We start from the raw sequence: 16,769 nt of genomic DNA on the forward strand, positions 1-16,769 counted from the left end.
TTGGTATCAGAGCTACGGAGAGCGAACGTGGAGATGGCGGATCGCGGAAAGGCACCTGTATCCGAAGAATCGCGGAGTCTCGATTCACTGTGGGCAAACCAGGAGAACGTCAATCGTCGAATCGACGAGCTCGCCACCGAAGTGCAGCGACTGACGATCGAAATGCGCCGCAAGTTCAATCTCATCAAGGCGAGACCATACCATCAGCGGAATCCGCGTGAAGAGCTACCACAAACGGCACCACTAAGGCCCGGCGGGAGACGAGGAATGATTGCAGCCAGACATTGGCGACATCAACCACTGTTACAAGAAATCTCTGATTCAGAGGATGAGATACAATCTTACAGAGACGCGGCGGCTGCGGCTGCGGATTCAGGGGAAGAAGAAATTGACAATACCTATTATCCCGCGAACTGGAGGCGCAACCGGCCGATGGCTACTTACCGTCAAAACGAATTCAAGGTGAAATTAGACATTCCCTTTTTTTACGGACATTTACACATCGAAGACTATCTTGATTGGGAAAAATCCGTCGAGAACTTTTTTGATTACATGGAAATTGAATCCAGCAAACAAGTGAAATATGTCGCTTGTAGATTGAAAGGGGGAGCCAGCGCTTGGTGGGCACAGACGTTGCAGCAGCGACAACGTGAAGGGAAAGGCCCGGTTTGCAATTGGAATCGTATGAAACAGTTATTATGTACCCAATTCTTGCCTACAGATTTTGAACAAATCCTCTACATCCGCTATCAACACTGTGTTCAAGGATCCCGATCCGTAAGTGAATATACAGAGGAGTTCAATAGGTTAAGTGCCAGAAACAACTTAATGAGTAGGCAAATCAGCTAGTGGCACGCTACATCGGTGGCCTTAAGGAGAGCATCCAGGATAAATTAGAGCTGAATTCTGTTTGGTCACTAGCCCAGGCCGTGAACTTTGCTATGAAGGCGGAGCTACAACACAGCCGACAATCTAGAATAACTCACAGCCGTAAGTATTGGCAAGAACAAGGGTCTAGTCATAACAAAGGGCCGCCCCCCTGGGAAAATCAGCTCAGTCACGTGTTACAACTAACAATTCCACCCCTCCACCGAATGAAGTACCGGAACACAAGACACAGCTGAAACCAAGAATTTCAGGTAAGGATAATCCTTATGCTAAACCATCCACTATCAAGTGTTTCCGTTGTTTTCAACCAGGTCATAAATCCAACGAATGTCCCCAACGGCAACAAGCACACTTTGCGGAGCCAGGAGATGAAGACCGATCTGCCGAGGTTGAATCCGATTGCGAGGAAGGGACTGAGGATGTCTATGATGATGATGGCGAGCCAGTGATTACAATGCTCGAGAGATTACTACTAGCCCCTCGGAGTAACTTGAAATCCCAGAGACACGCACTTTTTCGGACTAGATGTACCATCCTGGGAAAGGTGTGCGACCTCCTTGTCGATAGCGGATGCACAGAGAATGTCGTATCCAAATCAAAAGTACAAAGTTTGCAGCTGAAAACAACCAAGAGGACCAACACTTACAAAATAAGTTGGGTCAAGAGGGGAGTTGAAATAGCGGTGACTGATTCTTGCAGGCTAACTTTCTCGATAGGGAGAAACTATGTTTGCGAAGTAGTTTGTGACGTCGTCGAAATGGACGTCTGCCACCTTATTTTAGGGAGGCCATGGCAATTCGATGCGGGGGCTATGTATGACTGTCGCGCTAATGTATACGCCCTGGAGTATAAAGGAAGAAAATTGAGGTTGTTACCCAACCAAGTCGACAGTCACGCTGGAACGTCAAGCCAAAACGCACTTCATATTGTATCTGGATCCGCCTTGGTACAATGCTGGAAAGACCCTGCCCCGATTTATGCCTTGCTGATTACAGAGAAGCCACTTCCTCATGATGTTCGTCAATGCCCAAAAGAAATCGAAAAACTATTACAACAGTACTCCAGTATAACGCCAGAAGATTTGCCGTCTGAGCTCCCACCACTACGTACTATTCAACACCGAATTGATCTTGTGCCGGGGTCTAGTCTGCCAAATTTACCACATTACCGCCTCAATCCTAAGGAACAGCAGATTTTACATGAACTGATGGATAAATTATTAGATAAACAACTGATTCAAGCTAGTGTGAGCCCTTGCGCAGTTCCCGCACTACTGGTCCCAAAAAAAGACGGCAGTTGGCGCATGTGCATCGACAGCAGGGCCATCAATAAAATAACAATTAAATATCGTTTCCCTGTTCCTCGTGTGGATGAATTACTTGATCACTTGTCCGGGCTTCCATTTTTTCCAAGATAGATCTACGCAGAGGATACCATCAAATCCATATTCGTCCCGGAGATGAATGGAAGACGGCTTTTAAAACTCCACATGGATTGTTTGAGTGGAAAGTAATGTCATTTGGCTTGTGTAATGCGCCCTCTACCTTCTTGCGAATGATGAATGAGGTGTTGAAACCGTTTTTGGGCAAGTTTTGTATCGTCTACTTTGACGATATTTTAGTGTACAGCAACAACTGGCAACAACATTTGGAGCATTTGGCCATCTTATTCGGAACTTTATAGGATCAAAAACTCATTATAAACACTCTCAAATGTGAGTGGGGTGTTCCAACAGTGCATTTTCTCGGGTTTGTGATATCTGCCGAAGGTATACAAATGGATGTTAAAAAGGTAAAGGCGATCACCGAATGGCCTACTCCACAATCCTTCTTTGAAGTTCGCAGCTTCCATGGCCTAGCTAACTTTTATCGCAAGTTTATCAGAAATTTTAGCCTTGTCATGGCTCCCATAACTGAATGTTTGAAAGCTAAAGTATTCAAATGGGGAGATGAACAGCAAGAGAGTTTTAGTGCCATCAAAAATCTTCTCAGTTCAGCTCCCATCCTCGCCTTACCAGATTTTGGTAAGTTATTTACTGTGGACACCGATGCTTCGGCGATCGGTGTCGGAGCCGTATTATCACAAGAAGGGAAACCGATAGCTTTCTTCAGCGAAAAACTATGTGACTCCAGGCAAAAATGGGCTGCATATGAACAAGAACTATACGCGGTTATACGAGCCTTGAAACAGTGGGAGCAGTATTTACTTCACCAGGAATTTATTCTCTGTAGTGATAACAAGGCTCTACAATACATTAATAGCCAAAAGTCAATTAACCGTATGCACGCGAGATGGCTAATGTTCTTACAAAAGTTTTCATTTACCATTAAACACAAACCGGGATCTGAAAATAAGGTGGCTGACGCATTGAGCAGAAAACGGAACCTGTTAGTCACTCTACAGACAGAAATTACAGCATTGGAATGTCTCAAAGATCTATATAGCACCGATCCAGATTTTGGCACAGTATGAGATCAATGCAAAGACCAGGCTCCCGTCGACGACTACTCCATTCGGCATGGATATCTGTTTAAGAAAAATCTTTTATGCATTCCAGTTTCATCTTGGCGGCAATATCTCATTCAGGAAGCTCATGGTGGCGCGATGGCAGCTCACGCAGGCAGGGACAACACGCTACGACAATTACAATCCTGATTCTTTTGGCCTCGACTTCATCGCGACGTAGCTCGAGTAATCGAGAGCTGCACGGTTTGTCAAGTTTACAAAGGAACTGCACAAAATACAGGCCTTTACACGCCATTGCCCGTTCCGGACTCGATTTGGTTAGATCTTAGTCTGGATTTTGTTTTGGGATTGCCGAGAACAAAGAAAGGTAATGATTCTATTATGGTTGTGGTAGACAGATTTTCAAAAATGGCTCATTTTCTCTCTTGTAAAAAGACTTCCAACGCACTCGTCGTTGCTAATATTTTCTTTTAGGAGGTGGTTCGTCTACATGGAGTTCCACGCAGTTTGACGTCGGATCGTGACGTTAAATTTATAAGCCACTTTTGGAGAGAAATGTGGAAAAGGCTTGGCACAGAAATACGTCTTAGCTCGGCGTATCACCCTCAATCCGATGGTCAGACTGAAGTTGTCAATCGGACACTGGGCAATATGCTCCGATGCTTGGTCCAAAAACATCCGCGACGATGGGAAGAGGTTTTGAGTAAAGCAGAGTTTGCTTATAACTCTATGACTAACATAACCACGGGGAAGACACCCTTCAGCATAGTTTACACCAAGCCGCCCAATACAGCTCTTGACTTAGCTATATTACCCAAGTGTAAATCCAATGCTGCCACTACATTCACGGAACAGTATGCAGATATGTTAGAGGAGGTGCGGCGTCAAATAACTCAGTCCAATCTGCGGTATAAATCAGCCGTTGATAAGCACCGACGCCAACGATTGTTTAAGGTGGGTGATCTTGTTATGGTCAGGATGCGTCGAGAACGTTTTCCACCAGGCACCTACTCCAAATTATCTCGCCGCAAGATCGGCCCCATTCCCATTACCGCAAAGATCAATGACAATGCTTATTCAGTTGCTCTGCCTGAAAATTGCAACACCTCTCCGACCTTCAATGTTTCTGATATCTGGGCCTATAACCCTCCTGACGATGGCGCTATCGCTACTAGCTCGTCGGAGTCGAGCTCTTCGGAACTGGGGGAGGACTGATGCAACCCATCTCATATTGTACCTGCGGAACGGCATACCGGCCTAACAACCAGATATGCCTTCCACTACCCCATTTACCATTTTAGTTATCTGCTGCAATAGTTTGTTTTGCTTTCTGCAATTTCTTTTATAGTATTTTCTTTTAGCAAAAGATATTACATATAGGAGAAAGGGTATAGGAAAATGTACTCAGTTTTACTTTTACAAAAACTTTATCAATAGACAAACCCAGGGAGCATACAGCTCCGTTTAGCTGTTCCATTGCTTGCGAAAACCTTTCTCCATGCTTGACGAGAATCCGGGGCCGAGCCGGCTCGCGAGCCGGCTTGACTCGATTGCACCCCTAATGGAGACTGCTACATTGGGATTAGAGACCTCAGTAATGGCCACACTGTGTGGTCTACTTGCCCGATTAGTGTGTGCAGTACTAATCAGTAATAGGAGACTATTAGCTTTGATTTTAATTTTCGTTCCAATAAAAAAGTTTTGGGCTTAACATATTTTCACTATATATGAAAATGTAAGAATCATGTAATAAAGTCTTTCTAGTTTTCATAAAAACTTTGTTTTGCTATCGATTTTTTCGCTATTATTTTCAATCTATCTGCAGCGTTCTAATTATAGTGACATAATTAATTAAAATTGGCTTTGCTTTCATAAAAAATCTTGTATAGATAATTAATAACTAGCTTCCTAATCTTAGCGACTAATCAACTAAGCATCGTATAAGAAATTATAATTTCATAAGAAAAAAGTAATGTTTCTCAAATATAAATTAAATTAAATGAGGGAGATCAAATTTATGCTACATGGCATCAAATTATTATTGTTAAAATAAATAATAATAAACCCTTCATGCCGTATTATTTGTTGATTTTCTTTTAAGATAATAAAATATGTGCAAACTTTTAATACAACAACAACATCATCAAGTCTTTATCCCGCTATGTGGGATCAGCTACATAAATCTTTTTTTCTCCATTGTGCTCTATTAAAAGTCAAATTTTCGTTTAAGTCTAATAAAGTGAGATAATTTTTAATATTTTTTAACCAAGTCTTTTTAGGTCTGCCTCTACCTTTCTTAACATAAGTCAAATCTAATACCTCTATTTTCCTAACCGTGTCATCGGAAGGTCCCCGTTTTATGTGACCAAACCATGTAAGGCAACTCTTTCTAGTATTATCTTCTATTAGAGCTACTGCAACCTTTTCACGTATATGCTTATTTTGTATCATATCACTAAGGGTAAAGCCACTCATCCACCTACGCATCCTCATCTCTATCACACTTAACTTAGTATTATATTATGCTTCACTTTTAATGGCCAACATTAGACACCATAAAGCATTGCAGGCCTCACCACCATCTTATAGAATTTTCCCTTAAGTTTGAGGGGACTTTTCTATCACACAACAAGCCCGATGCATTCCTCCACTTCAACCATCCAACTTTAATTTTACTGATAATATCTCCATCTATTTCACCATCTCTCTATACAATAGATCTAAAATATCTAAAGTGTGTACTCTTATTAATGACTTGATCGCCCAAAGTCACAATCCCCTCATTAGGTCTATTACTACTAAAATTATGCTTCATATATTTCATTTTAGATCCACTCAAGCAAAAACCTTTAGACACTAAGGTTGCCTACATAATTCAAGTTTACCCTCAACTCCCTCTCTAGTCTTATCAATAAGAAAAATATCATCGGCAAAAAGCATACACCAAGGTACATTCTCTTGCAAATGTCTAGTTAGAACATCCATGACTAAAGCGAAAATATATGGGCTTAAGGCTGATCCTTGATGTAACCCAACCGAAATAGGGAAATACTTGGTCAAAACACCTTGTTTTGAACACAAATAGTAGCTCTTGCAAACACAACTTTAATGATTTGAATATAAATGTTATTAACTCCTTTCTTTTCAAGAACACTCCATAGCACTTCTCTTGGAATTTTATCATATGCTTTTTCTAAATCAATAAATATAATTTGTATATCATCCTTATTTTCTTTATATTTCTCCATCAAACATTTTAATAAATGTATGGCTTCCATAATTGACCTACCAGGCATGAATCCAAATTGATTTTGAGAAACATTAGTATCATGTTGCAACTTATGCTCCATAACTTGCTCCCATAATTTTAAAATATGACACATTAATTTAATTTCTCTATAATTCACACAATCTTGTGTATCATCTTTATTCTTAAAAATAGGAATTAACACACATTCTCCACTCATCTGCCATCTTTTTAATCTTCAAAATAGTATTAAAAAAGTTTAGTAAGTCAAAAAATTCCTTCATATCCTAAGCATTCCCACACCTCTATTGGAATATCAACAAGTCCAACAACTTTTCCAACCTTCATTTTCTTTAAAGCCTCTATAACTTCGGTTTTACTATTATGCCGATAAAAACATAAATCTGTATTTCCATTTGGGGTGCTAAGGTTACTACAGTCAATCTTATTTTCACAATCTTCTTTAAAAAATTTAGCAAAATATCTCATCCACCTTTATTGAATATCATCTTTTAAGAAAAATATTTTTTGATCTTCATCCTTATTACACTTCATATGAACTAAATCCTTACTACTCATATTTCTTTGTTTGGCTAGCTTATACATATATCTTTCTCCCTTCTTAGTATCTAATAAATTATATAAATCACTAAAGGATACAATCTTTGCATCGCATATTATTTTCTTAGATTCTTTAGAACATCTTTAATTTTTTTCTCAATTATCATAATTTTTATAATTAAACCAATTTTTATAACAATTCTTCTTATTGTTAATCATTTCTTACACATTTCGATTCCACCACAACTATTTTTACTATTATGAGCTTTTTTCTTTTGATACTCCAAACACATCTTTTTACAATATTCTTAATACCACTAGTCACTTTTTTCCCACATAACATTATCAATCTCATGCACATACAAACTCCTAATATCTAAAATACAACAACAACATCAAGCATTTATCCCACTACATCATAATTTTTATAATTAAACCAATTTTTATAACAATTTATTTCTTACACATTTCGATTCCACCACAACTATTTTTACTATTATGAGCTTTTTTTCCTTTGATACTCCAAACACTTCTTTTTACAATATTCTTAATACCATTAGTCACTTTTTCCACATAACATTATCAATCTCATGCACATACAAACTCGTAATATCTAAAATATTACTCTAAAAAATATTTTGTTAATATTCTTTAAATGTCCCCATATAATCCTAAAATATTATTTTAATTTATTTTTTATTTTATATCATTTATCTTAAAGTCCAAAATTAATAATTAATATTATGTACATAAATTTTTACTCTGAATAACTTTACAATCTTTGCAATATAAACAATCTAACTTTACAACCTGAACAAACTTTTAATAACAAAAAATATTTAAATAATATAAAAACAAATTTTAAATTGCAAGAACAATGTTGTATTTAACACAACTCGTCTTGATATGTTGGTTGAGAACTAGGCTACCAACTAAAAGGTCTTGAATTCAAGTCTTGTGTATATCATGTGTGTGAATCCGCCCTAAATGTTGCAAAAAAAAATGTTGTATTTCTAAAACATTTAACGCCGGTTCTTGCAAGAAAGAGATATGATAACGCATACAAATTTGTTGCAAATAAAAAAAATATATTCAACAGGCTGAAAAAACTGTGATATGGTGTTGCATGCGCAAGCAAATAGAAATTTGTATGCCCAAAGCTGAACAGAAAAGTGAGCTGATAAGAAAATCTTAAGCCGAACACACAATTAGATATGCTACAGAAAGCACTTGGCCAACAAATATATTAATACTTAGGATCAAAGTAGTAACAGACATAAAGGTTGCAACATTAAACATATCAAAAGACAATTACTTAATGCCTCTAGCATGGCCATACAGAAAGCAGTTTCAATGCAGGATTCAAATAACCGACCCTAAACTTAAAGTTATAAGCTTTAGTCCTCATCCTCATTGTCATCCTCATCATCTTCATCCTACAAATACCAAACAACAGAAATATTAAAGTTACTTAAACATATAATTTGTACTCCTTTGAAGGTAAAAGCAAAGAAAATAATCTCACGATGAAAAGGTTAGGCTCTTAATATCCCTGCAATAATTTAAGCACAATTGTATAGAATATATATATAAACCAATTAATTAATAAAAAACACTGCCTCCATCAATGCTTAGCATGCTCATGTCTTCCTCACTAAAAGATATTAAAACTCATATTCAAACAGCAAACTACTGATCCAGTGAATCAACCGGCATTTGCATATCTAATGATATATAAAGATGTCCCCAAATTCTTCCAAAATAAACTTCCAAAAAATATTCATTATCAACAACAACAACAACATTAAGCCATTGTCCCTATGTGGGGTCGGCTATATGAATCCTTTTTCTCCATTGTGACCTGTTAAAAGTCAAATTCTCGTTTAAATCCAATAAAGAAAGATCATTTCTAATATTTTTAACCAAGTCTTTTTAGGTTTACTTCTATCTTTCTTAACATAAGTCAAATCTAATACCTCTATTTTCTTAACCGGGTCATCATAATATAAATATTGGAACACAAAGCCTAACCTCTCCACTTTCCTCCTCATCTTCATCATTAACTTCAGACTTTGACCTATCAGACTCCTCATCACCATCATCAACATTGCTTTCCTACAATTAAAATAAAAAGGAATGAAAACCAATAAATGAAGTAAAGAAGAATAACTTCCAGATAGCATGAAATGAAACTTATCAAATCATCAATCACCTGCTTCTTATTGTAAGCTGATATCAGCTTTTCATATTCGTTCTTCCTTTTTGCAGCTTTAGCTTCATAGGGAGCCTTTTCCTGAGCAAATCACAAGCAGCAGGTCAAGATTAAAACAAAATGGAGCATCCTAAAAAGTTAGTGGGAATTTTTTCTCTGTCCTCAAAAGTAAGGAAAGAGTAAAAGCAAAACATTACGAGACAAAATATTCTGTCAAAAATCAATGGTTATGTACTGCTATGACATTGAAACAAATGAATATTATAATTTGTAAGATGCATAAAAACATAAAAACAATAGTATATCTAGTGAAGTGTAACTATGAGTAGAATAAAAAAAACACAAGGACTAAAAAACCACAGGGCTTGGATTTCTAAAGAAACAAATCTTAAGTTAGGTTTCATTTGGGATGGCTTTCTTACTGTTTCTTAAAACAACTTTTAGTACAAATTTTTTCTTACGGCTTCTTAAAACAATTTTCTAAGTTCAAATTTTTTTTAATTTTTGTACTTGAAAGCTACTTTAAGAAGCAGTAAGAAAGCCATCACAAACAAAGCCTTAGTCAGCAAATCATGAACTTTGTAGCAGGTAGCATATAGCAGTATTCCAAGTTATTTAAGAACATAATATACATACAGCACGAGTCAGTGATTTCCATTTCTCGCCTCCAGCCTTACCAACCTTCAGATTAAAAGACAAAGTTATATCAAGTTATATCGAAGAAAAAATTAGTCATTATAAAGTGGATGCAAATTAAAAGATTTATCAAAGATGGGATTTAGCGTGGATCCCTTCTTACAACTGACACAGCTTTCACATTTGGATGCTCTCGCTTGTAAATCTCCCTGAACTCTTCACTGCAGTTTTGTAATGCAAATCCACCATCACATTCTTAAATTTATAAAACCAATCATGCCTGAGAGGTAATAACCACAAATAAATATGAAAAGCATCGATGAATTTGCTTACAGGAAAACAAAGAAAGCGCTAGGAGGCCTTTTTGGCTTGTTAGGGTCCTTCTTTGCCTTCGTATCCTTTTTGCCCTTACTTTTGCTAGTCTTATCAGCCTTCACAGCAGCTTTGCGTTTCCCAACTCTTCTGAAATAAATAAAAGGGTATAAAAATAAATGACTTGAAGTATTTGGAAAAATTAATCATAAGAAATATGCTTTCCCAATAGAATATCATTTCTTTTTCTTTTTTCACAACATTAAATAGCATTAATAAAACACTGTGATAACAGCAATAGGGATGTATCCAAAAATATCATCTGTCATTTACTAGTTATATTAGACCTTACATGACCTTAAATTCACAGCTTCGCTTGGTAGACTACTACACATATACCAGTACCAAAATTATCATCCATGTGATACTGAAAATCCCATGAATGCAGTGGTTCCAAAAGATCAAAAACAACCTATATAAAACAATACATAAAATAATTGCCTAAATATTTCACAGGATGCTAAGTTAATTTAATCATTTTTGTCAAATACCTCTTTAGTAACAACAATCTAATAGATCAGTGATCAAAATAGTATGTCGTGGATTGCAAGATGGCAGTAGCTAATGGAAGCAGAACCAAATGATAGCATTCACCAATCCGAATGCATACAAATTGATTCATCAGTTAACTAATTCTAGAATATGCCGTGAATAAATATTACCAATAAGTCAACCACTAAAGGAAAATAGAAAGAATTGTTTAAGTAAACAAAAGATAACTTGTCATCAGCTGGCTTTAGTGCTTCTGGAGTCTCTTTCTTGGTTGAAGCCTTCCCCTTCCCTCCCTTCATTCTAGGGATGGAAAAATTCCTGCCATGGTAGAAAAACTATTAGTATGCCTACCATCAAGAGGTTCAGAGGAAATTATTTGGCTGAGATGTCATAGAAAGGTAAAAACTAAGTAAGTTCCAAAATAAAGGAGAAAATTGAAAAAAGTGATCAGAAAGGCATGCATGATGCATGTGCAAGAATTATGGCTCCTATAAACTGGGTACCATAAGAGTGTACTGAAGAAGCAAACACAAAAAACCCAGCACAATAAATAAGAACAGACTTCAAATGATTCATGCCCATTGGTTACATAAGTTTTTCTCCAAGTCATGATTCGGGCAATCCAATAAATAAATAAATAAATAAGAACAGACTGTCCTTCTGAATGGAGGTAACTTCATAATTTGACTACATATGACCGTAAACAATCCAAAAAAAAACTAAAAAACATCAGCTCATATAACTAGAGTGACTGTAAACTCATAAGCCAATAGCCCATGGAGAAAAACATGAAATTTATACTTCCACCCCAAGGACCATGCACCTTAATCAAATTTGATAACAATAACAAATTGACAGGTCAAAACTTCTTTTTTTTTTTTTTTAAGAGTTGCGGAATCAAAAACCAATACCAGATAACATGCTATTTTGTTAATTCCAGAAACAAGGAGTTGACATAGTATATATCCCACTTATAGGTAAAGCCCTCTCATTTACATACGATCTCATCTAGAAGAAACAATAATATTCCCGATCATAACCCTTGACCAAAGTATATCGCGAAGAACAAGAGTACAACATTTTAAAGGATGCTCAACCTCAAAAGAGTGTAGCAACTCCAAAAAATAACCTAAGCAGAGATAAAGAGAAAACAAGCAGTCAAGAACTGAAGAAAAAGTTTTTTTTTTTTTGTTGGTAAAACTGATGAAAAAGTAAATAGCACATCTAACCAAGATTACCAAATTATTATTTAAAAAAAAAAAAAAACTACTGATTCCTTCCCCTGAATCCCCAAAAAACCAAAATCATCAATGTCCAGATCTCCCAGAAAACAGGAGTAAAACATTTTTGAGAAAAAAACACCAAAAGCAGGAGAAACGCAAACCTCGGAAGCAGGCAGGAAGCTAAAATCACTTGACTAACCTCCGAGCACTAACAGAAAAGAGGGAGAGAGGAGACGAGTGCGGGAGGAGGAAGAGGGCGTAATGCTGTGATCGAAAGATACAGAACAATAGCAACAGTACGACCTTGCCGGCATTAGGGCAACCGGCAGAGCCGGTACAGCTGTTTCAATTTGCATCCAGGCTTTGCTCCACGGAACACGAAACGGCGCGAATACTGGCTACTGCCAGTTACACTCGAATGGGACCCACGCAACAGAAGCTCCTAACCGATGATACGCACACGCGGCACGTTTTAGACCCTTTGATGCCCTGTTTCAGGATAGAGAAACCGAGACTAAAGTCCAGAACGAGTGAGTAAAACACTGAGTCGACTCGGAGACCAATACTCTACAGACCGATTCGTTGCGCCATCAGGGGAATGGTTTTGCCAGTTTTGTTTTGCTCGTTGCTGTATTTGCGAGCCAGTTGGCTGAGAAAATTGTAGGCCAAGTAAAAGGAGAGAAGCGAATCATGACTCGTTGACCGTGTCGACTCGGTGCGACATCACTTAATATCAATCACATGATTGCCTGCCTATTTAGATAAAATAAATATATTTTTTTATTTAAGCAGCGCAGCCAATGCTTTATTATTTTGTAAATTTGAAATAAAATTTATTTGAAATTTTTAAAAAAAAATTGTAAAGAAATTTTGCTTAAAAAATTTTATTTAAGCAGCGCAGCCAATTGTGAGCTAAGCTAAACACGACTACTGACAAACCTTGGCCTTTTGGCCACAATCGTTGAACCTTTGTTAGTTTCTACTTCTCACACAGCTCATCTTGACTTATTGGTTGAGACTTGAGAGCTTAGGCTTCTAACTAAGAGGTATTGGGTTCGAGTCTTTTTGTATGCGTTGTGTGTGTGAGTTTGCCTTAATTGGCCTAAATGTCCCAAAAAAAAAAAGTTTCTAACTCTCATCTATTTCAACCATTTTAAAGATTAAAAACATGATATAGCATGAACTAATTTCCTTTAGGATTGTTGCGTCCAAGAGTATTCGCGGCGGTAGAGAAATATAAAGTTTATCGTCTTAGCATTGTACGAAAATTCGGCACGCAATCAGCGGATTGGGTCGAATTTGGTGTCGTTGGATTCGTATTTCCGAGACGCTCAGTTTGACTGTAAGCTCGCTGAAATCGGAATTCGGGTGTTCTCAGAATTAATTTTTGAAGTTTCCAACTAGCTTTTGCCTCGAGATTTGTGCCCGATCAAGCTAATTTTGTGATGCCGTATCAAGAATAATATTTTCTTTCGGCATGAGTAGAAAAAATAAAATATCTCTTGGATGCCCCAAAAAAAAGTACAATTTTTTCCTCAAAAGTTGTTATAGAAAATTTGTTTTTGAGAAAATAAAATTATGATTGTTAAAATAGATTTTAAAATCCTAAGGATAAAAATAGAAAATCATGAATCATCTGAAATGAATTGAAGCTTTCACCTTTTAAGTAGTTTAGGGTTTAGGGTTTAGGATAAAAAATTATAATTATTTCAGAAAAAATTATAGTTATTTCAAACAAATTCTTAAATGCCAACCAAATGAATTTGCTTGATTATGAATTCTAAGATATATTGGCCGAGTTATTTCAACTTGGCAATGAATTACCAAAATATGAAAGGTTGAAAATGTAGTACATTTATGATTTATATTTGAAATTTTTTATTATAGAATATATTGAATACCCCATGCACTCTTATGTGGAGGGTCCGGAATTTCTGGTTAAGTTGGGGTGCTTCCTGCAATATTTGTGCATGTTTTCTTAAGTACCATGAGAGTATGATTTTATCTACACTATTGGGTGCCAATGTAGTTGGAGGATTAAAATTAAGTGATAGAGATTGGATAATTGACGTTGGGCAACGGTGGGCGAGAGAAAGTAGTAGGGCGATGGAGATTGCATGATCATATTCAGGTGATGGTGGCTAAATGATCGTAGTTATATAACATTGGTTAACTGATAGTTGGACGATATTGGTTTGAGGACTACAGGTTGGCAACTTCAGTTTGATGAAGGTAGTGAGGTGATGATTGTTGAAGAGACATGGGCAGACAATAGTTATTGGAGGGACTTAGATGGGTGACAGTTGTTAGATTGCCTGTAATAACTGAAAAGTTTAAAATGCATTTATTTGAAAATATAAAATTATGATTGAGCAGGAAGCTACATTGCGGCATCAGAAAATGTCGTCGATGCATTGAAGACTCTATTCTATAGTAACTATGGGAATAGCAAGAAGCGTTGTGGTGTTGGGCACTAAAAATTATTTTTTTAATATTTTTTATATTAAATAACCCTACCACCCACCACCCTCCCTTTTTTCTTTTTACTTGGCCGAGAAGGAAAGGAAGGAGAAGAAGAAGAGAATGAAGAGGGAAATTATAAAGGAGAGAGAAGAGAGAGAAAGCTCTCGAGGGCTTTTACATTCATTGTTATTGTTACAAAAGTTGTTGTAAGTAACTTTACTTTTACTCTTATTTTTGATAGTTTTGATTTCTAAGGATTTTATCTCTTCCTAATCCAGGAAATTATAAAGGAGAGAGAAGAGAGAAGAGAGAGAAAGCTCTCCGGGGCTTTTACATTCATTGTTCTTGTTACAAAAGTTGTTATACTCATTATAAGTAAGTGTACTTTTACTCTTATTTTTGATAGTTTTGATTTCTAAGGATTTTATCTCTCCCGAATCCACTAAAAATGTATCTTCTCATAATTTGCTGCACTTTAATCATGTAACTTCATGTATATAATAGATATTGATTGTATGAGTATTTTGATTATAATATTATTAAATTTTATCGGGTAAATTAAAATTATGAATATCTCAAGTTATGCATAATATATAAATTTAAAAGATTTTTTTGAATTTCATAAATTAATATTTATAATGTTCCGTTTTAAAATTTTGTTTGGAATATAATATTTCTAATCTCAAGCATATTCCTTCCGGACGTCCACCTCGTCGTCTTTCCACTTTTTACTGCGATTTCTACTTCATCAGTTAACTATGATCTAAGAAACGCGAGGGCACTGAGGGGGCAGTAGGGCTTAGTACGCAAGGAAGAAACGTAGGCTTCGTTTTTACTGAGATGGCTCGGCTCTTTCAATCTTGACGGAAAGGTTTATAGCTGCAAGCACTGTCAGACTCATCTCGCTCTCTGCGAAGAAATCGTCTCCAAAGTAAAATCTTTTTGCTCGCGCAATTTTATATTTTTTAACAGCTAGCGAGCTCCTGAGTTCTTGCTTCCGATCAAAATGTCGTAACTTCCGATCGGACACGAAGGGAATGTCGCAAAAGGAGCGAAGTCGAATAGCCAGAAAAATCACAACAGGACGGCTGAAGAGATCAACGTCGAGATGATGAGCTCTTCCGTCCGAAATGGAGAGGAATCGGGGGAGTTCGGATCGAAGGAGCTAAAAAAATAACAGCAGTTTATTTGGCTCGCGATCCGCTTAAGAAGGAGGTATTTTGTGGTTTCGTGGGTCGACGGGAGAAGGTGGAGGGTTAATTCGGACATTTGGGTAGGGAAACCGTGTTTTTTAAACGAAGAAGCAGTCGCTGAATAAATTTCATAACCGCCCAAAATACGTGGTTTTATAAAAAGTAATTACGGATAAATTTGTCTTCCAAACAGATATCACGAACTGATTATAACTTATTCAAATGGAAACTGAGAAAATAAGCCTAATCAAACGAGGCCGAAGACTGTTATATTATCATTGCTAAGCATATTTAACTATTGGTAAATCTTGACCATTCTTTTTTACCAATGCTCAAATTGTTCAACAAAACACTATTATTGTTTATTCATAAATTTTTATTCCTGTAAAGTATTCTATATTCACATATTATCTATTGGCCCCCACCGTTTTATCAAATCTATTTTAATCAACTATTTATATCCTTATTTATGCTTTGATTATTTTATATAACTGGTCAAGTTATATAGATTTTGTAATTTGGCATCATTTGACCCTATAATATTATTGTGTTATCATTATTATTTTCCATCATAATGATAGCAAATGGGGGCACATAAGTGAAGATTATTGTTGGTTCTTTTTAGCTTAATTTGTGCAATGGAAGATTACAGTGGAATGGAAGAATGCAGATGGCAAAGACAAATAAGAGCTTAAGAAGAGGAGATTTATTGATGCTGCGGAGGGGATGTACGCAAGGTTAAAGAGGGGGGATTGAAGAATTGGTGTGGGCAAGAAATCTAGGGATGCCTATACCCCTCGCCCGCACGGGAGATAATCACCGAAACGACGAAGAAGAAGGGGAAGAACAAACTTTTACAATAAAACTAAAAAGAAGAAATTACAAAACACAAAATTTCAAGGACTTACAAACCTTGACTCATAAACCTAGGACACCCTAAAGTTGCTGCACTTGGAAGAAAGATACAGGTGGAGTGGCACTTGCGGAGAGACGAAGAGATTAGAAGCCAAGAAGAA

General features: G+C 36.7%; 3 protein-coding genes across 7 annotated transcripts in view; 2 read left to right on the forward strand and 1 right to left on the reverse strand.

The window, feature by feature from the left end:
* Positions 1–4,828, forward strand: LOC114579543. 2 transcript variants are annotated; one of them, XM_028694419.1, is made up of 2 exons: positions 1–3,721; positions 3,829–4,828. In XM_028694419.1, the coding sequence occupies exon 1, from the start codon at positions 34–36 to the stop codon at positions 847–849; it is 816 nt and encodes a 271-aa protein (XP_028550252.1). In that variant the 5' UTR covers positions 1–33; the 3' UTR covers positions 850–3,721; positions 3,829–4,828. The 2 variants fall into 2 exon arrangements, with proteins under 2 accessions (XP_028550252.1, XP_028550251.1); XM_028694418.1 differs by having other exon boundaries at positions 1,314–3,721.
* Positions 4,829–8,375: 3,547 nt separating this feature from the next.
* Positions 8,376–12,449, reverse strand: LOC110114833 (high mobility group B protein 1-like). Of its 4 annotated transcripts, none has more exons than XM_020847850.2 (8): positions 12,297–12,449; positions 11,103–11,192; positions 10,344–10,469; positions 10,174–10,231; positions 10,011–10,055; positions 9,375–9,455; positions 9,194–9,277; positions 8,376–8,598 (listed from the first exon to the last, which is right to left on the reverse strand). In XM_020847850.2, the coding sequence occupies exons 2-8, from the start codon at positions 11,171–11,173 to the stop codon at positions 8,560–8,562; spliced, it is 504 nt and encodes a 167-aa protein (XP_020703509.1). In that variant the 5' UTR covers positions 11,174–11,192; positions 12,297–12,449; the 3' UTR covers positions 8,376–8,559. The 4 variants fall into 4 exon arrangements, with proteins under 4 accessions (XP_020703509.1, XP_020703507.1, XP_020703508.1 ...); XM_020847848.2 differs by having other exon boundaries at positions 10,344–10,472; positions 12,297–12,447; XM_020847849.2 differs by having other exon boundaries at positions 12,259–12,415.
* LOC110114839 (protein yippee-like) overlaps positions 12,359–16,769 on the forward strand; it is a 7,726-nt gene continuing 3,315 nt past the window's right edge. The window contains exons 1-2 of the mRNA XM_028694436.1: positions 12,359–12,363; positions 15,401–15,491. Coding sequence (XP_028550269.1) covers positions 12,359–12,363; positions 15,401–15,491 — 96 coding nt within the window. The remainder of the gene's footprint in view (positions 12,364–15,400; positions 15,492–16,769) is intronic.

This window comes from Dendrobium catenatum, unplaced genomic scaffold (assembly GCF_001605985.2).
Source record: "Dendrobium catenatum unplaced genomic scaffold, ASM160598v2 fragScaff_scaffold_484, whole genome shotgun sequence".
In the NCBI taxonomy this organism is placed as follows: domain Eukaryota; kingdom Viridiplantae; phylum Streptophyta; class Magnoliopsida; order Asparagales; family Orchidaceae; genus Dendrobium; species Dendrobium catenatum.